At 40.7% G+C, this 26,127-nt stretch overlaps 1 protein-coding gene across 1 annotated transcript; it reads left to right on the forward strand.

Moving 5' to 3' along the window:
• On the forward strand, positions 1-22,719 carry LOC123969182 (putative methyltransferase NSUN7). Its single transcript, XM_046046318.1, has 12 exons — positions 1-154; positions 1,743-1,925; positions 3,414-3,472; positions 5,746-5,882; positions 6,332-6,484; positions 7,125-7,308; positions 7,750-7,963; positions 8,124-8,267; positions 14,230-14,331; positions 14,574-14,691; positions 18,252-18,372; positions 21,203-22,719. The coding sequence occupies exons 1-12, from the start codon at positions 112-114 to the stop codon at positions 22,073-22,075; spliced, it is 2,331 nt and encodes a 776-aa protein (XP_045902274.1). The 5' UTR covers positions 1-111; the 3' UTR covers positions 22,076-22,719.
• Positions 22,720-26,127: the final 3,408 nt, after the last annotated feature.

A 26,127-nucleotide genomic window follows, 5' to 3' on the forward strand; every position in this document is an offset into this window, starting at 1 on the left:
TGGGACACTATATATGGCACCTAAGGCAGAGCAGGAGACGACCTTTAGAGCAGAAAATACCCGTTTGTGGTTGATAGTTAATAGTCGCTCAGGCTGCATTTCTCTGAGACGATGAGCTGCGTTGCTCCCGCGAGGAGGATTCTGAATGACAAAGGTAAGATCTGCTATGCAATTTTAAACAGCCCATCATCGTCTATGCAGATTACACTAAGCTGCTGTAGCCTTTTCGTCCTGTCCACCTCTTCTAAAGTGGACTTTCTCCTGCGGAGGACAGGAAACTGCTTCACACTCATTAAATCACTGCTGTTTGATATTCATTAATTTATTCCATTTGCCCTGATGGCCTTATTGGACACGTTGCGCATTTCTGGTCCAGTCAGACTTTGTGCTTAAACATTGATGAGCGCTGTAAAAGCCGATTACACTGTCTGTGTTTCTCTCTATTAATCCAGTTTAATTAGAGGCTAGTGGTCCCTGCACCTTTGGGTGTTAATCCTTATGTGCCAATTCTCCTTGTCAAGTCAAGAGATGTCATCCGAACACGTGTGTGTTCGGTGTGTGTGTGTGTGTGTGTGTGTGTGTGTGTGTGTGTGTGTGTGTGTGTGTGTGTGTGTGTGTGTGTGAAGCAGTTGCATAGAGATGACTTAAGCAGGTCAGTGAGAGGTGGACCTTTGTCCAGGGTCGGACAGCAGCCCATTATTTATTCATGCTGATGTATCTGACCTGCCGCCTAATTGCACCAGGAGGAGCCCAATTACCCACCGCGTCCTACTCACATTTACAGAAACTGGAAGATGGATCACATGTCAGCCATGACTAACACTACACGTCTTATTTACATTTGCACAGCTCAGGTTCAACTCTATAAACAAACAATGTTTGTGTCTGTTTAGATGCTAGTTGGGTGAACAGGCAGGAGTGTGAAAGAGAAAGAGACATAAATGTGAGAGATACGCTCAAAATTGTTCTCAGAAGGGTTGGACAAGTGTTTGATTTTGTTGCTGTGATCATGGCAGACAAAGGCAAGGTCTCTATGCTGCTGTTGTGTTTGTTTTATGTGTGTGTGTGTGTGTGTGTGTAATCGGAGCTACACACACTTTTCCCCTCTCTTACAGTGGGCTCCAGCGAGGATGTGAATACGAGCTCTGTGACGGAGGAAATCCTCAGCTCACATCAAGAGCACAGCCAATAGACCAACATGGAGCCCGCCTCATTCCTAGCTCCTCTTCCTCCTCTTCATTTATCATTACCTTCACAAGATGAAATGCAACTCTCAATCAATATTTTATCTCCTACTGAGGATATTTAATCACATTCATAAGTATTCAACCCTCTTTTCTGGTACAGTGTTCTTAATATTCAAACTACATTAAGCAACCATTAAGAGAAGTGTGGCTGTACACTGATCAAACATGCTGAGTGATGGTAAAAGCAGCTCTTTATTCCTGGACAATGTGAAGGCTTTTATTGTGAAAAGACAAGGCTCTCAAATATACTTATGTGGCGTCAGGTTGTGGCCACCTATAGCTGAGCTGTACGCACCAGTTGAAGCCAAAACAAAAAAAACACCCATTCAAAATGTGAAACTGAGTTCAGGATAAAATGTAAGCTGTGAAAAACACAAATGACCAATCTCTAAACGTTTTACTGTTTTGGTTCTCCTCTCTCCAATTGTCAAAAAACAATCTGCTTTAACATTCCCATAAACTTCAATAATTTTCCATCAATCCCTCTTCCGGCAGACTCCCCTCCATCAGATCAGACCTACTTGCAAGCAGCAGCCATTTTCCAGCAGCTGCGAACAGAGAAGACAGTCACGCAACAACGTCTGCATTATGGGAAGAAGACAGACGCACCACTACCAAAGAGCGGCGACAAAACCACAGAGAGACAGGCCTACCAGCTCGCCTTCAACACACTCAAATGTATGGATTACTGAAGTTTCTCATATGGTTTTCCGCAGTTGTGGAAACTCTTAGCGTACCTTTAAACAAGCCGAGATTTAAGTGGAACCACAAACCCTGCCTGGTGAGGACGGACTGATGGTTAAACATAAAGTCAGGGAGAAATTAATTTGATCTACTGCAACGTCTGCACCTCACCTTCCTCTTATAAGGAGGCCTTATCTCTGTAATGAATAGCAGTGAAGCTGCAGCGTGTTTCAACTCCAATATTCACTTTTGAATAGCAGCTTCAACTGTAGCCTGTAGATTAAATAATATATAGTCATACATTTCATTTCTCCATGTGACTGCAAATTACTTGAGCCGGAGTTACAGCAGATGTCTGTATGGGAGGTGATAAGGGAGTGCATGCCATGGACACACACACACACACACACACACACACACACACACACACACGTACACACTCATACAGTGAGCACACACTGTTTTACATTCAGTATTTCACCGCACATGTGGGGGGTGCTATGAAAATAGTTTCGCTTTTCTTTGTCCAGGTGTGGAGACATTGCTCTCTGAGATGTCTGCCTCTTCCTCAGTACGATGTACTTGAATGGACTTGTAGGTCTGTGTTTGCTGAAAGCAGTGGGAAAAAATCATATTTAAGGCTGTACTGATATATATTAGTGATGAGCCCACAGAGAATGATTATTTTACTCTGCTGTTACCCCCAGCTTTATGGAGCATTTTGACATCTTTCATCTCAATGTATTGGTTTTATGACCTGCAAATTTACTGTTTTGGTTCACCGCTCTCACCAACCTTATTTCCAGCAGCAGCAGGCAGCTGTTTTCAGCAAAAAAAAAAGCTCTGATAAATACACTGTACACAACCAGCAAATGGTTTACAGACAAAGTTAGCGACTAGCTTGTAAACACAGTGGAGCAATTAGCAGCGGAAGCAAAACTGGTGGAGACCAAAAACAGAGGTAAAACAGAGTGAATATTGGCCCTAAATAAGTCAGATGATCAGAAACATGACTCCAAATGAGTGATAATGTTGCTACGTGTCTGGTAGTTGTTCTACTGCCCCAAAGTGCCCATAAAAAGTCAAAAAATGCTGTTTTAAAAGATTCAGCAGCAGCATCTCTTGACAGAAACAATGTGTCCTTGTTTCCCCAAACAATCGTCAGACTTTGCTGTAAACAGGTTTTCACTGGATCTAATTTCTACTTAGAAATAGTGCCTATGAATACGGGTGAAGGTCTATGGATTATCTGGAGTAAGAAAAACACGTTAAAAAAAGATTAAATTGTGCCATCCAAACTTTTAAGAAACAAGAACCACGAATAAAATTGCATTTTACTTTGATTCTACTGGTGTGGATGCAGAAATCTCAGAGATGTCTAATTTGGTTTAACCGAGGCTTTACATTTTCTCTTCATTAGCTTTAGAGTGTCTTGTATGAAATCCAGCTGATGTTTTGATACTGACATTGTTTTTATCCTAGACCGAGATTTACTGGAGGACATCATTACGGACAGCTGCTTCCACACTTCTCAGCATATTGTGAGTCCCACCAGGTTTGACATGAGCGGTCACAAACTCAAAACTGATTAAAAACACTTCAGCACTCAACTCAACGTTGGTTAAACTGTCTAGGAGTTTTCTGTCTTCAAATAAAGAATCTTGCCTCCCCTCTGTCCATATGAACGTACTCCATCAGAGTATGGTATAATCGTGGTGATGGGGAGGGGGATGCAGTTAAAGCCCATTTGTATTCAGATGTGTACCTAGTCTGGCTGGTTATAGGTGGCAAATGATGTACATAGGAGAGAGGCAGACACACTCTCCAACTGGGAGACTGTAAATGGCACTATAAAACACTGTGAAATGGCACATACATGGACAAAGAAACACGCCTATGCATGTGAATGTGTGTGCGCGCGTGCGTGTGTGTGTGCGTGTGCGTGTGTATGTGTGTGTGTGTGTGTGTGTGTGTGTGTGTAAAGGATGACTTTAAGGAGGGATGGGTGAAACAGAGAATAGTCTGACAAGTCATTAGGTTGCAAGTAGGACTATAAAAGCTGCCACACAGCTCTTTGTAATTCCACACACCTCTTTACTGCAACGTACATATTCAACCTCCTGCGCACACAAAGGATAGTGTGTACGTGGCTATAAAACATAGAAAGGGAAGTGTGAGAAAACAATCTGCTTATCATTAGTTTTCCAAAAGGTAGTTATGTTATAATCAATACTTTGGATGGCGTGACTCACATGTAATGTAAAAGCTTGTAGTGACAAACCCATAGATGCAGCAGCCATCTAAAAGCACACTGTGTCACACTACCTGCTCAGCACAGCACACAGACACAGTTAGCGACGAGCTGGTGAACTTACAGTAGAGAATTTAGCCGTTACAGAGCCGGATATTTCCCTCGGGAGTTGGTAGAGACCAAAAACTGAGCTAGAAGAGAGTGAAAATTGGACTTACATTCATCAAGTGGATGGAAACACACCTCCTAATGAATGCTGTTCCATATCTCCTGGACATAAATAAGCAACTGTTTGCTGACACATTCGCCATATCAACTTAGAAAGGTGATGAATTGTCCGGGTTCACAGTGTGTTTCTGCTGCCTCCAAGTGGCTGAAGATATTAATGCAGGTTTTAGATGAAATGGGCGGTGACAGTATCACTGAAGTCGATTATAATCGACATTTTTCACGGCAGACATTGGCTGCAGTCGAAAATTCAATAAAATATTGCTCTTCCTTGACCTCGATGGAAAACTCAAGACAACCGCAGTGCTCAGAGAATCCGACTGCACTTGGGGCCTACTCCAGGCTTTAAAAACCATTGTCTACAACACATGGAAGATAAGTACAGGGACAAAAAAGTAAGGTTTCCTGTCCAGCACAGAATCTTAAGGAAGGATGTTTTCAGTGTACTCTATACATAGGGTACATTTAACCATCAATTACTCTAGGAAGTAACAAAGAAATAGATGGTCGTTAAAAATAAAAACAAAACAAATAGGATTGAAATGTTGAAATGAATAATATAATGGGGAAGGCAATCTAAAACAATTAAATAAAAATAAGGAATTAAACAAGAGGCCAGAGTAAATTATATTCAGAAGTAAGTAGCCTATATAGAGTTTCCTGGTATGGGCGCTTCGACCTTAAAATTTTTAAGTAGAGAAAATAAATCTTTTTAGTGCATTCCACCACATTTATGTGTATAGTATTTTGTTATGATGATGATATTGTAAACTACAAATTCAGTATGCTTGTTTTTCAAGACTCTAACTGGATGGATTTGATCTATTTCCCTTTATGGTTTTGGAGCTTATCATGCAAGGAGTTCTATACTTTAATGGATCACGTGTCAAGCATAAAATAGGTGGTCTGTTGTTCCTACATTTGGGTGGGTCTGCCGTGGTGAAACTACAATGCTGGGTCGCTTTAAATGTTGCTGCTGGAATTGTGGGATGGCATTATCTTCTTTCCTTTCTGAAAGGATGGTCTACTGTACCCTGTGCTAAAGCTGAAAAGAAAGCACCTTTCCTTAGCTTTTAGAGAACTCGACCGGCTCTAATCATGGCTGCCACTTCCGGGTCATTTCAGTCAGTTAGGAACCTTCCTAAGCAAAAAAGACTATTCGGCCGCAGTCATTGCTTACTGGGACACTTGCTAAATTTGTTTCACCTTGGCTTTACCTGATAACAAAGTCAAAGACAAGTCAAAATGTCTGCAGTGAAAAAGGTCTGATGAAACAATGATTATGACTATGATATACACAATAATGATGATGGTGATGATGATGTTGTTTTGCAGTCTGGCGACTTGTTGCCTTTGGCGATGGTGATGCTGTTTGACTTCCAAGACCGAAGGTTTTTGTTGTGCGAACGTTCAACAAAGGAAGGGGAGGAGCCTCTGCAGGAAGTCAGGGACCTGGAGGGCAGTCTGCAGAGGTGCGAGTGGGTGCGGCTGTCAAGTCTCAATGTCATGCATTCAAAAGTTTATTTCTAATGCAACTTTGAAATTGTTTCACAAGCTGTATGTTCTCAAATCAGGTAAAGTTAAATCTGGACTGGAAATCACCAAAACAGAAGGTTGAAGACATGTAAATGTGACATGAAGTATGTTCATGATAAATCCGGCTAGGGGTGGGTGGGGTCCAAAACCAGGGTCCACTCTAGTTAAGGAGTCAGACAGCTTTGTGAGGACCAAATTGCTAGATCCCAGAAGTTTAAAGGGCTGTTTGAAGGTTAAGACTTCGAATAATAGGGTTAGAATTGGGTTAAGGTTAGGCATGTAGTTGTGATGGTTAGGGTTAGGGGCTAGGGAATGCATTATGTCAATGAGATGTCCACACGGGGTCAGAGGAACAAACGTGTCTGCGTGTGTTTGTTTATAACAGGTGTAAGACCAAGCTGGCAGCATCTCTTGCTCGCTGCAGAGTGAAACAGAATCTGCAGAGCGTCTCCTGTTTTCTGTCTGACCCCGTCAGGATGAAACAGCACAGAGCAAAACGTCTACCACTTTACGCATGGGTCAATACTCTCAAGACCAGGTATGCACTCAGGAAGAGGGCCATGTCAGGCCAGGCAGTCATTGGTTTATTTCACATTTGTTTGCAAATTTATTCTGCTCTCGTTTTCTATTTGCCTTCAATTTTGCAGAGCTCAAATATTGTGAAATATTATTCTTTATTCTAAAGGTCTATAATTATTGTGGTTACACACTCCAAAAGATGCTGCCTGAGGAAGAGCACCATTCTTGAAACAGGCTGTACTTCAGGGCAGCTGCCAGTCCAAACCTTGTGTTTTTTGTGCCTTCATTTAACAACATGTTGAGCAAAAATTTTTCTACATTCAGCGGCTCCCTTTTCTTCTTCTTTGTGGCACACTCCGGACACCACACATATAATCTATTATCTAGTCTATCTGGGTGTAAACCAGCAGGGGTTATGGATTATCTTGTGCATGGGAGCACATGATGTCAGTATAAACAATAGTGTTAAACTTTAACAAAGTGTCTGGGGGGTTGCAGTATGAGGTTTATAATGAGTGAAGTTCACTGGGGCCTATCCGAAAGGTTCAGCATTCTTACAGCTTGAGGGTAAGAAGTGCTCCTGTGGTTGTTGATCCTCTTCTGCATGTGGGGGAGGACAGTGTTGATGTTTAATCTAATCTCTCCCCTCTCCTCTGTAGTGTTGAGGAAGTGTGTGAAGCGTTACAAAGCGCTGGCTTGTGTGAAGTGGAGAACATGAAGGACCTTGGGGGGTCGACGTTCTGCAGAGACCCTCTCTGTCCAGACACACTCGTCTTCTCCCAACAGCAACATGCTCTGCTCCAGCACAGCAGCCTCTCAGTTACACAAGCACTTTACATACAGGTACGCATGAATTTGTGTGTGTAGTGAAGTGTGTAATTGAGCTAAATGTAGGTAAAATTCACTAATGAGAAACATGCTTTCCTCTCTCAGGGGCATGCTTTTCAAGATAAGCTTAGAAGACAAGACTGACTGGTGGGAAAAGTACTGTCCAAATTATGTAGAATTACTAGTACATTACTAATTCTTTACATACTTAAGCAGAAGTGCAAGTGCTGGTTTATAAAGCTCAGATTAGATCATTTTCAGTGGGGAAAATATATATCAAACAATAAACTACACCAACAAAGCAAATAAAGATACTCTTCTAATCTTTGCTGGCCAGCCATTCATCATAAATTGCTCCTGGTTCCTCTACTTACGGAGCATCACACAACAAGCTTTTAAGAATATGAAAAAGTTTAAATAACGTGTGTGCACATTTGCATGTGTGTCTCTTTGAAGGACAGGAGTGTGTGTGTGGCAGTGAGCGTGTTACGCCCCCTGCTGTTTGAAAATGCCGACGTGCTGGTGGTGGGGTCTTTCTCAGCAGTGACTGTGGCGCACATAGCTGTCGTGGCCGCTGCTCGCTCCGGCCGAGTGCTGGTGTGTGGTGCTGATCACACACCTTTACACATAGAAGAGATACAAGAACTACTCACACAAATGGACATCAAAAGTGAGTGATAAAAGGTCCAAAAGGGACAAAAGCTCTGTTGCTTGACAAAGGATAACGTTTACGCAAGTGTGTTATGCGTATTATGTGTATTAGACATTTTTTGAGCCTTGAAGGAACATTTCCATTTCAATCGACTATCTTGAATTCATGTCCTATGTAGATGTGCGAGTCCTGACAGAAGCGTTCTGTGGTCTGGATGAGAGGAACGCCGCCGTCCATCGTTTAAAGGCCATCATGGTGCTGCCTCAGTGTTCATCCTCTGCCCTCAGTGACCCTGTGCCCACCATCCACAGTGAATATGGAGGTACGTAACATCAGGGAGGAAGAGATGGAACAATGTCCACCATGAGCCGGCAATAAACCCTCATAGACTTGACATGATGTGATGAATTTGTAGTTAATTACTTCACAAAAAATTTATGGAAAGTCTGCAGAGAAAAGGCTCAAAAGTACACGTGAGAGCCCTCCAGCACAGTGTGGCACAGTCATGTATGGAAGATTTAAAATGCCCAAATTAAAACAAATCAAACAAAGAAATCAAATGAAATACAATATACATGTGTATTTCCTTTTAATGTATGCAATTATTGTGGTATTATTAAGTATGTGATTTTAAGGAATAGACTGTGCTGCAGGAAGCTGTACACTTAAAGAGATCTTCTTGGCGCGTTTCTCTGTAACTAGCTATCTTTCTTTCCTCCTCCATTAAGACACATATCTTTGGCGTGAGAGACCCAGGTTCCCTGAGCAAGACACTTAACCCCTAGTTGCTCCAGAGGCGTGCGGACTCTGATATATACACACAGGTGCTGGTCATATAAGTAGAATCTCATCAAAAAGTTGATTTATTTCAGTAATTCCATTCAAAAAGTGAAACTTGGATATTATATTCATTCATTACACACAGACTGATATATTTCAAATGTTTTTTTCATTTAATTGTGATGTTTAAAACTGACAACTAATGAATGATGAGTATGAACATGAAAAGTATGAGCATGAAAAGTTTGAGCCTGTACATCACTCAATACTTAGTTGGGACTCCTTTTGCCTGAATTACTGCAGCAATGCGGCGTGGCATGGAGTCGATCAGTCTGTGGCACTGCTCAGGTGTTAATAGAGCCCAGGTTGCTCTGATAGTGGCCTTCAGCTCTTTTGCATTGTTGGGTCTGGCGTATCACATCTTCCTCTTCACAATACCCCATAGATTTTCTATAGGGTTAAGGTCAGGCGAGTTTGCTGGCCAATTAAGAACAGGGATACCATGGTCCTTAAACCAGGTACTGGTAGCTTTGGCACTGTGTGCAGGTGCCAAGTCCTGTTGGAAAATGAAATTTGCATCTCCATAAAGTTGGTCAGCAGCAGGAAGCATGAAGTGATCTAAAACTTCCTGGTAGACGGCTGCGTTGACCTTGGACCTCAGAAAACACAGTGGACCAACACCAGCAGATGACATGGCACCCCAAACCATCACTGACTGTGGAAACTTTGCACTGGACTTCAAGCAACGTGGATTCTGTGCTTCTCCTCTCTTCCTCCAGACTCTGGGACCTTGATTTCCAAAGGAAATGCAACCACTCAGTAGTTTTATTTATGCAATTGCCACATGTTTCAGCCTGATTTCCAGAAGTATGATTTTTAAAACATATTTTTTAACATTAAAATATATTTTTCAAAAGCATATTATTTCTTTTTTTTCCATTTCTTTTCTTTGTTTTAATTTTTTTAATCAGGTAAATAGCTAGTTGAGATCAGAGACTTCTTTCATAAGGGTAACCTGGCCTAGAAGGAAGCAGCACATGTTGTTAACTTAACAAACAACAACATATAGAAATACGCATACTTTAAATCATAATGCAGTTATACTTGTTTCTGTTTGTAAACAGTAAACACGTGTTAGGGGTGGTGATGGCGCATAGATAAGATGCTTGCCTTTGGTGTGGGAGACCTGGGTTCGATTCCCACTGTGAGACATCCACCATTGTGTCCCTACATTTAATCCCTAGTTGCTCCTGACATGTATAGCAATTGTTAGTCGCTTCGGATAAAAGCGTCAGCTGGAATGAATAAATGTAATCAGCCCACTAGCACAGTGCATTCAGTTGGAGAATCAAGCTTTTCAAATCGACGACCCAATCACACAGCGTGAAAGTCCGCTTCACGAAAGTTAACGAAAGTTAGTGTGAACTGTCGTTGAGAGGGAAGCTGTTTCTCAGGTTTCCTTTGTTTTACTTGGCAAAGGTGGACACCACAGACATAATAAGAAAAGAACACAGAAGAGAAGAATATCGGTCAGAAGTTAAATGTGAAAAGAGCTAAAAAGGCGTGACTGGCAAGTTACAAGCAGGAGAGGACAGACGCAGAGACTGCCAGCAAAAATCGTCTTTCTTGGTAAGTTTATTATTGTTAGCAAGACAACACAATTGTGTAAGTTAACTAAAGTTGAGCTCATTCTGGGTTTGGAAATATTTTCCTTGGTGGATAGCTCTGGTGTGCATTAGCTAATGCTAGCACGTGGATTAATATATTTGTTAGCTAACGTTAGTTAGCATGTTAATAGCTTCATAATCGAGACAGCAACTTTCGTCTGCCTTAAACAGTGTTGGGAGTAACGCGTTACAAAAGTAACGAAATGAACTTTACAGTAATGTATTGCTTTTTGCTGAACGGCAGTTTTTAATTTTACTAAAATTTCGGGAACAATCAACAATCTCAGTAACCTGTTGCTGGAATTTGATGCATGAGATTTTAACAAGGTAGGCCTGTGCATGTGTGTGGATGAGCCCTCAATTCTGCTTTTGCACTGTTAAAATGACCAGTGAGGTCTTTATCAGAGTAATAAATGCAACTAATGTGTTGCTGTCTGTGTGCTTAAGAATAGGTTCACATTTTTATCGTCTACCTTAATACTCACATGTCCGTGTTTAAAGTTATTGGTCACTAATCATTATTCCTGCCCATATAGTCTGTAAAGACATCACCACAGTTGTCATTTCTGTATAAATTCATTCTAAAGTTTAGCTGAAGCTACTATGAATCATCAGCTAAGCATCTGCGTTAGACTATTCAAAAGTGGATATCTTCTAAAGGTACACTGTTTTTTTTTAGAGATTTCACTTCACTGCAACCATGGAGGGGTAATTATTACAGTGACCAATAACTCAGTTATAACAGCAATGTTAAAGTGTACACGGGTATGTGAGAATTGTTTTAAGACGCGCTTGAAATAATGTTTTTAATGCCTGACCACATGATATAATCGCTTGTGATGTTATGTAAAATACTGCTCAACTTTCCATTTGTATGGTCATAGATCCTGTATTCAACTTTTAAAAGTTGAACCTACCCTTTGCCAACTTTAACCAAGTTCATGCTAAACCCAGAGTTGGAATTTGCTGCCTTAGCTCAAATAAAAAAAAATTAAATAAAGAATAATAATAAAGATTTGCTATAAGTATAGAATTACAGTGTTTAGAATGAAACGCAAATGAAGAACTAAACTAGGTGGAAGTACTGGCCTAACTGAATATTTATTATATCTCATTTGCAACTGCATTTCTTTTCTGTTAGAGCTTCCTGGGATCATTGCCTCACTCAGATGGCTCAGAGGCTATGAAAATCTCAAAGGACCAGCTGGACCCTCACAAGCTCAATGTGCTCATAGGTATGTCTGGCTCCTGCACGCGATCACTGGTCTTGCTCTCAATACATGTCAATGGGGTCAGACTTTCTTGTGAAAAAATATTTTTATTTAAAATATTGTTATACATTAAGTAATTGTCTACTTTTGTACTTCACAAATTGATTGCTGTGTTAATGTGAAATGACATGTAGACAGAACAGTTGTTAAGCAAGTCTGTATGTTTGTGTTATTTGTTGTACCTGTTTAATAACATTTTATCTTATACAGCTCCTTGGCTGAATGCACCGTAGTGTTTATGTAATGTTTTTGATTATGTTGTATGGAAAAAACTGTGCATTTACTGGGACGGGTCCCTTGTGGAAAATCATTTCACCACCTCAGTGTTTCCCACACATAAGCTTTACTTGGGCGGGCCGCCCAGGTAGATTAACAGCCGCCCGAGCAAATTTGGCAACCCATTTTAATTGCAGTGCTGCACAGCACATATTCGCTCCCCTCACTCGGTCGCTCCCACTGCACACTTTAAAAAAGTTATTAGCGAGCATGTAAGGAAACTTGCCAATAAGGATAGCTATGTTAACTTTAGAATGGGCCTACAGTTCGAGATGACTGCGGCTGACTTTCGCCGATTTGATAGGCTAGTCTAACGTGAGATGCAGGCGACTGCGGGGGCGGGGTATAAAAACAGCACCGTCAGACATAATCTGCCTCCGGTAGACTGCGTGAGTTTAATGTGAGCTTAGAACAATGATCAGGCAAAAGGTGGTTGCAACTTTGTGCAGAAACCGCGTGCACCAGACTCGGCGTCTGCCACTGCCTTGCTCCCGCAAGGTAATGTTATGTCATGGTGATGTTTTGCAGCGCCAGGTGTTGGGAAGAATTCTGCCTGCCTGCCGAGAATTAGATGCACCTCGCGTGTGGTAACGCCCTTTTATGCTGAGAAAAGAGGTGGACTCAAATCTCGGCAGGTAAATTAGCCTACATCATCTGTTCTGCCAAATTATGCATCCACCTGTATAGGACCTTTTAAGACTCTTTGCTGTGCTCATTGATCAACTTCGGTTATCACCACATATTTATTGCTAAATCTCAAGGAATGCTGCTTCGACTAACTGTAGCTAATAAAATATCAATAGCTCTAAACGTTCATGAAACATTTTGAATCATTTACCCCACAAAGAAAATGATAGTGTTTAAAAGCAGTATTTGGAAGTGCATGCTGTTCTCGGCAGGCAAGCGAAATTCGGCATATCACCTGCTAAAGCCGCCCCCTCCCCCGCCACATTTACGCTGTCATTCTGTCAACAGTTAGCATCAGAACAGTTAGACATGATGTCATATTGTGTTTCAGCAACTTTAAACAAAATAAAAAATCTGACAATGGTTGTTAATTAATTAGAGGTAATATTGCTTTGATATAGACAAATTATTTCCTTTTCCCTTCCACAGATGCTGTGTGATAAAGCAATTTCCAAATCCCATAGTGTCTGCAGTCACAGAAAATGCAACGAGTCCTACTCAAAGATAACGATCCTCCGCTCCAAGGATAAGGATTGTGACATTTTTGGCTCCACCATTTGTACTGTGTGCTTGTGACGGAGTACCTTCACTACAGTTGAGTAAGCGCTTGGACTGCCATACCAACGAGCCTGGCTTTTTGGCATTGCTGTCGAAGTTGCATGTTTGGAACTCTGTAGATCTGTGTTTGAATCTGGGTAGGATGACTGCTCTCACATTTGGCCGCATATGGTGTCAGAAGTGGGATGGCTTGCCGTGAGGTCATCTGAGCCGTGCCCAGAGTCCGAACCGTATGAAGGGCCCTGGGTAACATTAATGATGGGATGTGTATAGTGTACTTTTCAGTAATACTGATCATATGTCATCATTTTACTGATTTTATTTTTATTTGAAGGTATTTTGGTCAATGTGAGATACATGCTGCTGTACCTTTTAATGTACAATTTATATTTGTAATGTACACAAAATTAAAGTTTTTTCCTTCCCTTCGCCTCTCTATTAATGTGCTTGGACACAGAGCTCTGTGAACAGCCAGCCTCTTTAGCAATGACCTTTTGTGTCTTGCCCTCCTTGTGCAAGGTGTCAATGGTCGTCTTTTGGACAGCTGTCAAGTCAGCAGTCTTCCCCATGATTGTGTAGCCTACAGAGCTAGACTGAGAGACCATTTAAAGGCCTTTGCAGGTGTTTTGAGTTAATTAGCTGATTAGAGTGTGGCACCAGGTGTCTTCAATATTGAACCTTTTGACCATATTCTAATTTTCTGAGATACTGATTTTGGGGTTTTCATTAGTTGTCAGTTATAATCATCAAAATTAAAAGGAATGAACACTTGAAATATATCAGTCTGTGTGGAATGAATGAATATAATATCCAAGTTTCACTTTTTGAATGGAATTACTGAAATAAATCAACTTTTTGATGATATTCTAATTATATGACCAGCACCTGTATATATAGCAGTTGTAAGTCGCTTTGGAGAAAAGCTAAATGAATAAATGTAAATGTAAGAAGATCTCTCTCAGGGCTGGAACTAGTATTGATGGTAATATGAAGTGGTAGTTTCTTTCCATTATATTTCCCAAATATGATTTTTTTCTGTTGACAGACTGGGATCTGCTGCCAGACTTGTCCTACGGTTCTGTATCCCAGAGCAAAATACACACAATGGCCACCCAGCAGGCACGACTACTAGCACACACTCTCTCCTGTAAGTATTTATTCATAGCACACACAGACACATATTTTTCAAGCCACTCTCCAAGCAACAAAAGACAATACATTCAACATTTCAGTGAACAGAGTCATACATTTGTTATGTCAGGGGAGATCATACACAAATACAAGAACTTTGTCTGTATTACAATTCCTTCTGTGCCTACTGTTGATAAGATGCCAGTGTTAAAAGGACAGAATAGAGGATTATTCTTTGCACATTGTATTCTCTCCTAGTCCCAAAGGTTCAGACAGTGGTCTACTGCACACGCTCAGTGTATCCTGAGGAAAACGAACAGCTGGTGAAAAGTGTGTTAGGGAAAACACACAGTCACCCCAAACTGCTGCCCTTCAGGTACACACACACACACACACACACACAGACGCACACAAACATCTGCTCTCTCTTTGTGCAGGTATTTGATATTGCAATCAGATTTTTCATTACTCGTCCACTGGCTCAAATGTTACGAGGAAACTGACTGAAATTAGTCATGTAGCGTACTGTTTCTACTACAGATCATACATAAAGCAATAAGTGTGCATTTAAAGGAAAACAGGAAGCTGAAGAAATTTAGACCCAGTTTTTGCCTTCCCTACCCAACCAGCCTGTGTGAGAGCGGCAGGTGACTGGCAGCTCACAGTGATGGCACCTGCTTTAAAGTTTACATCAACTGGACATTTACTTTGAAGCTGAGTAATTGTGCTCTGACTGTCACTGTGATTCAGTCAGATTATTGTATTCATGTCCATCCATCAAGGTGATTACTTTCAGTGAGATCAAACAAGATGTCAGCTTATAAAACCAACCCGCATGGCTTTAATCTAAATAAGATGACTAAGAATCTACAGCCCTGCTAGCAACTCTGTAAGGTTGTTCCTGAAGGCACAGTGGTGCTTTAAACTAAATGCTAACTTCCACATGCTCACAATGACAATGCTAACATGCTGAAGTTAAGCGGGTATAATTTTTTGCCATCTTCACAATCTTAGTGTGGCATGCTAACGTTTGCTAATTAGCACAAAATACAGCTGAGGCTAAGAATGTCATTAGTTTTGCAGGTATTTGGTCATTTTTCACATTTTCAAGTTACCTTTTATTGTGGCCAATCTACGGTGACACCTGTGCAATACCAATGCTGTCTGATCAGCATCTTGATATGCCACACCTGTGAGGTGGATGGATTATCTCAGCAAAGGAGAAGTGCTCACTGACACAGATTTTTACAGATTTGTGAACAATATTTGACAGAAATAGGCCTTTTGTGTACATGGAGAAAGTCTTAGATCTTTGAGTTCAGCTCATGATGAATGGGGGCAAAAACAAAAGTGTTGCCTTTATAATTTTGTTAGTATAATAAAGGTCTGTCCTACGGCATTTATTAATTTATTAAGTGAACATGAGAAAAACTGTAAAATTCCCCAAATCTATCTCTTTAACCAAATCATACACATTTAGACTATTCTATATCCATCCATCCATCAATCATCAACCCCTTATTCTTAACCATAACCCCTTAATATTTATTTACTGAGCCTCCCGTGAAACTGTTTGGAACCCCCCCCCCGGGGAGGCCTGCCTCTGGGGACATTGAGTGTCTACAAAATGTCATGGCAATCCATGTAACAGTTAACAGCAGTTTAGCAAGTTGCTCTCGCACTCTTATGATGCTGGACGACATAATTTGCTGTGCATCATGCAATACATATAATGTAAATCTTAATGAGTATAAGTAATTATGACAAGGTATCTCATATCTCCACATATACTCTATATACTGTATGCACAGTGTGGGAGAGAGAGAGAGGTTACAGTCACCAGGCTGATGACAGTATAAAGGATCAGCAGCGGAAACCGTGGGGACAGTGGTTAATCCTACAGTTGGGGTGAATCAGGTGGATAAGATTTCTATTTCACGCTCGCTGCTCCACACAACTCACAATTTTCTACCATCCACCCACTTAACAAAATCCAAATGTTATTATATTTGGTTTAATAGAAATACAATAATAAAAAAAAATCTTTTATTAACTTACCAATGTGCGATGAGATGACCAGCAGCTGTTTCACATCTGTGTTTACAGTACTAGAATTCAATGAAGTTCAATGAAAACACCACTGCTTGCATCAGAAAAGGTGGCACAGGTGCACAGTAACTAACATACATGCTAATCTTCTAAACTGCCACCAAATTGCTTCCCTTGTATATAACAAGTTTGCGATCCATCAAAACTAAGAAATATAAGAAAAGTAATTTCTTCATTCTTGAGTGTGACAGACATTTTTTTAAACATCAGGGAAGGAAGAATGGGACAGGGAGGAACTAGCAGTAAAACAAACATTATGTGTGTCTTTAAACAGAGTAAACTGTTCAGTTACCTTTATGAATAATTATATGTGTGTCATTGACGCTTTATTTCCTGATATTTTTGCCTTCTTCAAAGTTGTATGGTTTAAGTACAGCGGTGAGCCCATCTACTCATTAACAATATGTCGAAAAAAACCGCTATCATATGCTTTAATTGTAGCGAGGAAACTTATTTTACAGTTCTGGAAGAAATCGGAGATCCCTTCTGTTAAAATATGGTTGGAAGAAATGGTTAAGAAATGGTTGCACCTGTGAAAAAAGAGATAAGATTTGTCTTATAAAACAGAATGGGACACTTTAATAAAACCTGGAATCCCCTTCTCCAGTACCTTGAAAGAGTAGGTTGAGTTGATCTTGACTACTAATTATTGCCTCAACAATATTACACTGCAGGAAGTCCTGGGACAGGGTGCGAGTGACAATGTGTGTTTGTATTGTTTTTTTGTTTGTTTTTTTGTTTTTTTGTGGTTGTTTCCTAATTTCAATCTGAGGATGTCTGTATTCATTTGTATAGTTTCTCAATAAAAAATAATTATTAACATTTGAAAGAAAACACTTTGGTGACAAAACATTGTTTTTGCTGATCTTCTCACCTTGGTGCAGTGATGTAGAAGTGTACACTGCCACATCACTGCTGTTGGTTCTGTTCAGAGGTGCAGCTGATGGGAAGCTTTCAACCAGAGAGGGCAGGCCAATCCTGCTTTTCAGGCTAGTGTTAATTCACTGCAACTGTTTAAAATTATAATATTTTAAGCTCACCAAACTCATTAGAATAATCCCACAAGTACAAATTCTGGACCTCTGGAAATAATAATGCTCTGGGTTGCTTTTTTAAATGGTCACCCCACTTAAAATGGCAGCAAGTGCACTCTCAACAAATGTGCCTTGCTTCCAAAAAGAGCTTTTCATTGAGAATTGTAATGCGAATGAAGGTCGTATCAGAACATCCTCTCCATATTTTAACAGAATTTAGAGAGCGTTTGGTCCGCTGAGAATTGTTAACCAACGTTTGCCAACATATACAGTATAATGCTGAGGGCACTCACACCAGATGTACAATATACAGGAATCAGCAGTGACAGCTGGCAGTGCAGGGGTGCGTAAACATGCTTTTCCTGAGCCTAGAGATAAACTGATGGACCAACTCCCCCCTCCCCCCCACTTACACCAAGAGTCAGTAGTTGTGTATAAATACTATTGCAATGAAGTTGACCCTGAACTTCTAACATTATTGTGCCTACAATTTAAGTAAAAACTGTTTATTTGTAGAAGAACTGTGCATCAGTTTATTAGTTTAGTTACAAAAGTCCTCACCAGCTGCCTGAAAACACTCAAAAACAAAATATTTAAGGTGCCACTTAAAGAAAAAAAAGGTCCTGTTTTTGGTTGTCAAAGGAATTTATTGTACCCTATTATTATTTCCTGAAATTGCCAATTCCTTTGTGCGATACTGCCATTTGTTTACAGTAATACTCTTAATTAATGTGGCATTCATGAATTATTGTCAGCAACAACTTTTTCACAAGCCGCTCTGCTGCTCTCTCAGGGTGAACGGTCCGATTTTCCCAGACAACCCCCAGGCAGGAGACACGACTGACTCCAAGTTCTTCAGGCTGGAAACATCTGAGTTCACCAACGGCTGCTTCATTGCGCGGCTTTCCCGACAGGTGAGAGAGGAAGGAGGGAAATGTGTAAGACGTGGAGGCTGAAAGGAAAAAAAAAAATAAAGAGTGAAATGTAGGGGGTGAGGTTGTGTTTAGAATGTTGAGAGGGAACAGTGATTTTGTGGTGTGTGTGTGTGTGTATGTGTGTGTGTGTGTGTGTGTGTGTGATTGCTTTGCAACGAGACCTTCCAGTAGTGCTGAGGCTGCAATCTTTTACTGTCTGTCTGCTGGGAGGTCGGTCGGCTCTGCTTGTCTGCACACACACACGCGCACACACACACACACACACACACACACACACAGGCGCGCGCGCGCTCCCTGAAACACTGCAGCATTATTCCAATGCTCCATAAAAAAAGAGACGAGTTAAAGATGAAATACACTTGAGCCCCTGAAATATTTCGGTATTTTACAGCAAAGATGAATGGATAATATCCTGTTTAATTTTTCCATCCCCCCTTCCAGTCTTGTTGCATCACCTCGTTGCTACATCTATTTGCCCCCTCCTCGTTCTTTGCCGTTGCTCCACTCATAAAACGAAGAAAAATACAACACAAGGAAATGAGATGCTGCTCTCCTTTGATCCCCTGCAGCTCGAAAAAATGGTGCAGGGAGGGAACTGTGCCTGTATGTGTGTTAATATCAATACACACACATATATACACACACAGGGGGCAGGTCTTGCCCACCTGTCCGGTGGCAGTGCAATAATTTTAAATCTAATGATCATCATGTCTAATTAAATCGACATTTTACTCTTACGGTGAGCCAAATCACATCAGAGCTGCGGCTGCAGATTTAGTTACAGTGACAATTCTGGGGAGGTTAACTGCCGCTCTCCAACCCAGTCAAACTGCGCTAGAGAGGATCATTAAAAGGCATCTGAAATAGACAACATGGCAGGATAGAGAAACAAAGAGAAAGAGAAGGGGCATGGCAACAGGAAGCCTCCTCGAAATCAAAGGGAGACAAAAGACAAAAAAAAATCTTATCTGTAAACAGATCTGACAGGCTGCCATCATTCATGCCTCTAGTATATTGTAATCTTCACCCTTTCCATTAAATGACTCATAATGCTGTTACAGTAAAAAAAAAAGACAGCTTTGTACTGCTAGCACAGCGATGCTTTGTGCTAAATGCTGTCAGCTACATGCTGATGTTTAGTGGGTATGTCCATCATCTCTGTTTAGTGTGTTAGCATGCTAATATTTGCTCATACCGCTGAGGCTGATGGGATAAAGGCATTAACCAATGCAATGTTTTGAGCAGTGTGCTGAACATCATTCAACTTCCATTAGAGAAGAGATGTTGTATGGAGATTGAGACAGAGAGAGGGAAGAGGAAAGCTTAGAGGAGATTTAAAGGGATTTCTACTGTTTAAATGTCACAACAGATTAAGACGTATGCACACAGAGAAAGAAGTTTGGTGTTGAAGAACCTACTGGCCACATCTTGTTTTCTGACTCAGTTCATCTTATTAATCACACTGAGCTCCCTGTAAAACATATAGACATATTATGAGTACTCTCTTCACTTCTATCTGTTATGCAGCAACACGGCTTTGAATGGCAGTGTTGGTCTGATGGTTAGTGCCCCATTTCAGCCTGAAATATCCAGTATGATAAATATGACCATGGGTATGCCCGCTTTTCAGCCACAGCCAACAAATTATAAGCGGCGTTACTTAATAGGGATGGAAAACTTTGGTCCACCAAGCTTGTTGTCTTATGTTTTGTTTATTGCTTTGCTGATGCCACACACTGAATTCAGCAACTATTTGATGGATTGGGATGAAATCTTCTACAGGCATTTATGGACCCCAGAGGATGAAGCCTACAGATTTTGGTGATCCCCTGAATTTTCCTCTTGCTCCACCATGAGGCTGACATTTGTTGATTTCAGTGAAATGTCTTGACAAGTATTGAATGGATTGTCATGTACCAAAGCTCTAAGAGGCCATACATACATACATAAATTTAATTTACTCTGTTTTCCCATGATAAAGAGTTAATTTAATTTGTTTTCTCGAGATCTCAAATTATTCATGTCATTATCTCGAAATAAAAAATGTTGTTTTCCTGAGTTAATAGGATAATTTTCTTTAGATTTTGAGATTAGGAAACTGTGTTTTCCCAAGATAATGGCATAAATAACTCAAGAAAACAAACTTGTTATCACAAGAAAACGGAGTAAATACTACTTATGAATGTATGGCCTCTTTGGGCTTCCGTAACCAATACATTTGCTACAGGCATTCACGTGTTCCTCTGAATGAATTGTAGTCACATTGCTTCTCTTTACGATCATCTAGTGTTATTTATGACCAAATACCTGTAAAATGACTGATATACCTTTCAGCTTCAGCTGTACTCTCCATCTAGTGCTAATTAGCAAACGTTACCATGCCAACACGCTAAGTCATGATGGTGAAAATGGTAAACCTTACACATGCTAAGCATTAGCTTGTTACCATGCTGACAATGCAGTTAGCATTGCCTAAGTAGGCTATGGCCTCACAGAGCTGCTAGCGTGGTTGTAAAGTCTTGTTTTCTCACATAGAAAGAGGAGAAGAAAAGATATGTAGGTTGTGACAGTAGCTATTGTGTTGCCTTTCAAATGATATCCTACACTCTGCTCCTGGGATTTAAAAGCCATCAAAACCCCTGCGATCTCTCCTCTCTTCCTCTGCAGGTTAGTTTAATAACTGTGGCTCATTTCTACAGCCTCAGTGTTTTGTTGTATAGATCTCCGTGGTGCGATGTTACTCTAGAGGCCTGTAATTTTAATGTGTTGTTTCTTCACATCAAATCTTAAACTGGCCTTGCTTTTTTAGGCAGATCCCACCAAGGTGGAAACAGTCCAGGATGTGCTGGCAAGGGCAGCAGCAAAGGGCCTCCTGGGTGGAATAATTCCTGAACAATCAAAACCTGGTAAAAAGGGAAAGAGCAGGAAGAATCGCGTAGCTTCAGCCAGCAGCGAACCTTCATCCACCTCAGACCAAGAGAGGCAGGCAAGAATCGACTCTTCAGAACAGGAAGAGAAGAAAGGTGAATGTAGTGAGGAGGAAAAAGATGATGAGGTACAGGAGGAAGATTTGGGGGGTAAGGGAGGAAAGAAGAGGAGAGGGCTTAAAGGGAGTAAGCGAAAGGTCAAACGACAAACCAACAGGACCACAGTCTCAAAGCATAACCCTGAAAGCCACAAGAAACCAACAAAGAGTAAAGTCAAACAACCGCATCACAAGAGGCGTCTGACAAAAAGTAAACCGCGAAGAATACCTCGTCTCACACTGTCATTAATGTCCTCTGCAAAACCCTCCAACTACTTGTCACCAATCACAGCCCTTGCGCACAAGATAAGTGACAATCCAGCAATTAAATCTCAGCAGACTGTCTCTAGCACCCCTTCCCCTGCCCGTCCTGCTCCACCCACTCCCCATGCAGCCTCCAAGCAGGTGCAGAGACAAAACACAGAGCCTGAGAGAGCAGGGAAAACACACAAGGATGCAGCTCAACCAGAAAGCCTGTTTAAGGCCAGGGGAAAGGTGGTCAGACCTAAAACAGAGGTGGAGACACAGATCATGTCAAAGCATGCAGATTTTGTCCTGCCACCCATTTCCTTCCCATCCTCCAGCTCCCCAAGCAGCAGGAATGGCAGTTCTCCATCTCAGCGTCTGTCACGGGCCTCCCCCTCTCAGCTCACCTAAATATCTGCATCTTCCACCTCCGTCTCTCTGCCTGGATTATAGAAATGTGGAGATCATGCTCACTGATGTGGTAAATTAAACTACTGGCATGTTCTGACACTACAGATCATAAAGGACTCCCAAGTACATTATTTAACAAAAAAATTTTTTTAAATGTAATTATTGTATTAAATGTATTCTTAGAGACGCATGTTTTACTTATTTGACTGTGTGCTAGATTGTATTTCGTTTTTTTTCCCGTCATAAGATGGCAGCTTAATAGAAATAAACATGTGAAAGATCCCACGGCACAGGGTATGACTTCGTCATACAACACACATAAACACTGCTGAAGTGATTAGTCAGTTAATCGATCAGTCAATCAAAATGAACCTGAATTATGGTTCTTAGTAAGAAAATGCCAAATTGAACTCAAATGTAAAACATTTTATTTCATTGCAAATTGAAGCCTCTGTAGATTATTAGTATTTGGAGACGGTATGTAAATTATGAGGGCAGAAGGCTGAAAAGGGGTTAGGGTTTTGTATTTTATTTTTAGCCCAAAGTAGGGTCGCCTAAATTGATGGGGGGAGCAGTGGAGGGTCTTTTATTTCATACTCCCCTTGTGAGACATACTGGGAGATTAAAGGCTCAGGAAACCTTTACATGTGTTTTGTGTTAATTAGCCGATTAGAGCTCTTCTCAGATCGACGTTTCTGTATTATTAATCATTTATTCTAAAAATCTAATAGTTTTGAGATATTGGCATTTCAATTTCCATGAGCTGTAAGCCATAATCAACTACATTAAAACCAAAAACGGCTAGAAATAATTCGCTTTGTGTGTCATGAATCTAGAATCTAAAGCTTCACTTTTTGAATTGAATTGCACCTGTATACATACTTATATTATCCATTATCTTAAAATCTTTGTACTATTCTGTCCATCTGAGAAGGATAGAAATCACTCTTGGACAGACTGAAACCTGTGATGAGGGCTCATAGACATAAAAACTTTGCACACACAGATGCACAAAAGCCGGCTGTTCTATTTTATAATGCTGTTTATTCTCACAATTGGTTACATTGATAAAGTGTACAAATCGGTGAGCAGCAAACGCAAGCCGACACATCCATCTGTGGGAAATGGGTGTGTTTGTTGTTGTTCATGTGTGTGAGCTTGACAGAGATGCTGGGAGTCCACTGCTGTTACCACCATCCTCCTCCTCCTCCTCTTCAATCCTGTTAACTGTTCAGACCAACAGTGGACTCCCAGCTCTCAGTGCACTGTACAAGGTGAGGATATATTCCTTTGTCTACCTGTTCCTACAAAGCGGCGCTTGTTGTAGCATTGTGAGTTAACCAGGGACTGAGATAATGACAGAGAATCAAGTGACTTTACTTGCCCCAACTAATAAAATCAGTATATACCTTTATAAAATAGAATAAATAAAATAAAAAATATTTCTGTTCAGTACATACAGTCGTTCTTTCAACCATCCAAGGGCATGCAAGGCTTTTTATGACTTTCTGTTTTTCGAGATCAAAAGAATGCATAGATAATCACTTAGTTATATTCAGTATCAACTTAATTGACAACTGTGAACATTTCCAATCACCTCTCCTTGTTTCATTATTTGCTCTCGTATTTTTTTTTCTTATCTACAACAATGTATATCACTATTTTACACTTTGGCCATTTGGTGAGTTCTCAAAAAAAGGCATTTCATTACAAGAAAATAACAGAAAACTACAGACAGACATTCAAAATGAAAAGGTAGCTTATAACAATGATTAATGCCAAATCTTACATTAAATGGATATTATGTACACATAGATTTTGTCATCTCATTCACATTTCAACATCCTTGTGACAAAAGAAGGTGATGTGGCCGAATCTTCTCATCAGAATCTCAATTACACTCCTGGTTCCTTCAACCTGTGTGTCAACTGCGGAGTTCAGACGCTAGAAGCAAGATACGGAAACAACGAGCAGATGCACCTACAGCTGTAACAATTTGACTGTCCGCTAAGCCCCGCCTCCCCTTTAGCTATTCTTCACTCACGCCATACATGAGGTCTGCAGATCTGTAAGTCGTTAGTAATTATGGTTCTTTGATTTCATGTAGAAATAAACGAAAGCAGCTTCTCACTGTCATTCTAACCGGCGACAGTCGACAGTTTGGCTAATTAAGCTAACGTTAGCTCCATGAGTCCCGTCTCTGGCTGACTTTAGATTATGGTATATGCACTTGATGGCTACATACAAAATATGTTGCTAAAATACTGAAGCTAAAGCTACATGTTAGCCTCCTCACCAGTTGATGATCCATGTAGAAGACATATACATTCTTGTAATGTAGAGCTAGTTAGCCCTAGCACTAATAAGTAACTATAAAAGAAAATAATTTCAGACTGTTATTTCATTTTATTTTATCATAACCCTCTTTGCCTGCTTATAGAACATACTTTGACAAGCAAGACCGATTTTAGATTATACTGAAGTGTTAATATTTTCTAACATGAACATTCAACATTTCAAAAAACGAGATCTTCAAGGTTTTAGGAAGAGGGTTGGCTGGAGTTGCTTGAGTGAAACATCCTCAAATCCAATAAAGACCAGGACAAAGCTGCTAAAGTTACCCTTAACTCTGATATAGTAGCATCCATACTATAGAGAGAACTGAGCTGTTTTCACTTATTTTTTTTCTTTTTTAACATAAACTGCAAGTTAGTTAGCCGGACATGCTAACATTAGCGTCTTATGTTAAAGCAGAAAAACACATAGCTGTGTTACTGTTTGGGAAAGGCTATTAAAAAAAAATAAAATAAAAGATACAACCCTTCCTACCATCCCTGCACAAGCTTTAACATGTGGAGCAATTTAAGAGCTTGACAGGGTGGCCATGCATAGTTACGGTTCATAAACTCTGATTAGACAATCGCTGTCCAGTGGAGGAGGGTTTAGCAAAGGAGGTTCAGTATTAATCTGCTGTCCTACATCAAGAAAAGTGCCAGGGGGTAAAATGTGTTTATGATTTTTGTCGTAATAAAGGACTTTGTTAGTTATTACCATACATCCAAGCTTGTCTTGTCAGATATGCGATAATAAGGAGCTAGCAGTGTAGAATTGAGATTTGTGTGAGAAAAACTACAGAAAACCGACCGAGTGATCTCGTGGTACTGGACATACAGCAAGGAAGTAGGAAATGAAAAAACGAAGAAGATGCATTCAAGTGAACAGAACCCTGGAGACAGAGAGATAGCAGCCCAGGACAGTCCTGTTGGGTTGAGTCAACATATCTCAGTTGGCTTTCCTCTCAAAAAACAGCTGAGGGTGGAGGTGAAACCCATCACTCTCCTTCTCACCTCCTCACAGTTCAGATCTCAGCTGTGGACAAATCGCCACATTCCTCCAGTCTTCTCCTCTGCATGATTCCTCTAGCCTTTCTTTAGTTAGTGGACATGAAGTTTCTGGGGACTGATGTTGAGGTGGGATTTAAAGGAATAACCTGTCAAATCTTCTCCAGCATGTGTATCAAAGAGCAGCAGCATGCTGATGTCTCCTGTGTTTGGAGCAGCAGTGTCTACCAATCCCTGCATGTCTTCCTCCGTCACGGCTATCGTTTGTCATTTTCTGAAGGATGACAAAAGAATAAAGACAACAACAGGAAGTATATGAAGGGGTTTTTTTTGGGTGAAAGGTCACCACTCGTCGATGCCCAGGCTGATTCTTGCACATTTGACGAGAAACAAAGAAATAAGAAAAAGAAAAAGAAAAGTGGCTTCGGATTTCTTGCCCCTTCAGTCTCTGAAACCAGCAGCAGTGTATTAATATTGTCTAGAATGGTTCACTTTTCTATAAAAAGTACATGCAGGATCAGTTGAGCAGGTGTGAGAGTGGGTGGACTGACAAATCTATTTATCTATTTATCTATATCTGAAAATCAGACACGATGGCTTTCATGACTCCTTCCTTCCATCCACCTCACGTTACAGTCTACTGAGGACAATGACAAAGAAGGACGGGGGGGGGGGGGACTAACAGGACAACCAGGTGAATGACTGGAGGGT

Source organism: Micropterus dolomieu, linkage group LG04 (assembly GCF_021292245.1).
Source record: "Micropterus dolomieu isolate WLL.071019.BEF.003 ecotype Adirondacks linkage group LG04, ASM2129224v1, whole genome shotgun sequence".
Classification (NCBI taxonomy): Eukaryota; Metazoa; Chordata; class Actinopteri; order Centrarchiformes; family Centrarchidae; genus Micropterus; species Micropterus dolomieu.

What these genes read in the sequence shown, in the direction of transcription:
- LOC123969182 (XM_046046318.1), top strand. Translation starts at nt 112, where the DNA reads ATGAGCTGCGTTGCTCCCGCGAGGAGGATTCTGAATGACAAAG. An exon ending in CACACAAATGGACATCAAAA is followed by an intron (nt 7,964 to 8,123) that starts GTGAGTGATAAA and finishes TGTCCTATGTAG; the next exon opens with ATGTGCGAGTCCTGACAGAA. An exon ending in TTGCGCGGCTTTCCCGACAG is followed by an intron (nt 18,373 to 21,202) that starts GTGAGAGAGGAA and finishes TTGCTTTTTTAG; the next exon opens with GCAGATCCCACCAAGGTGGA.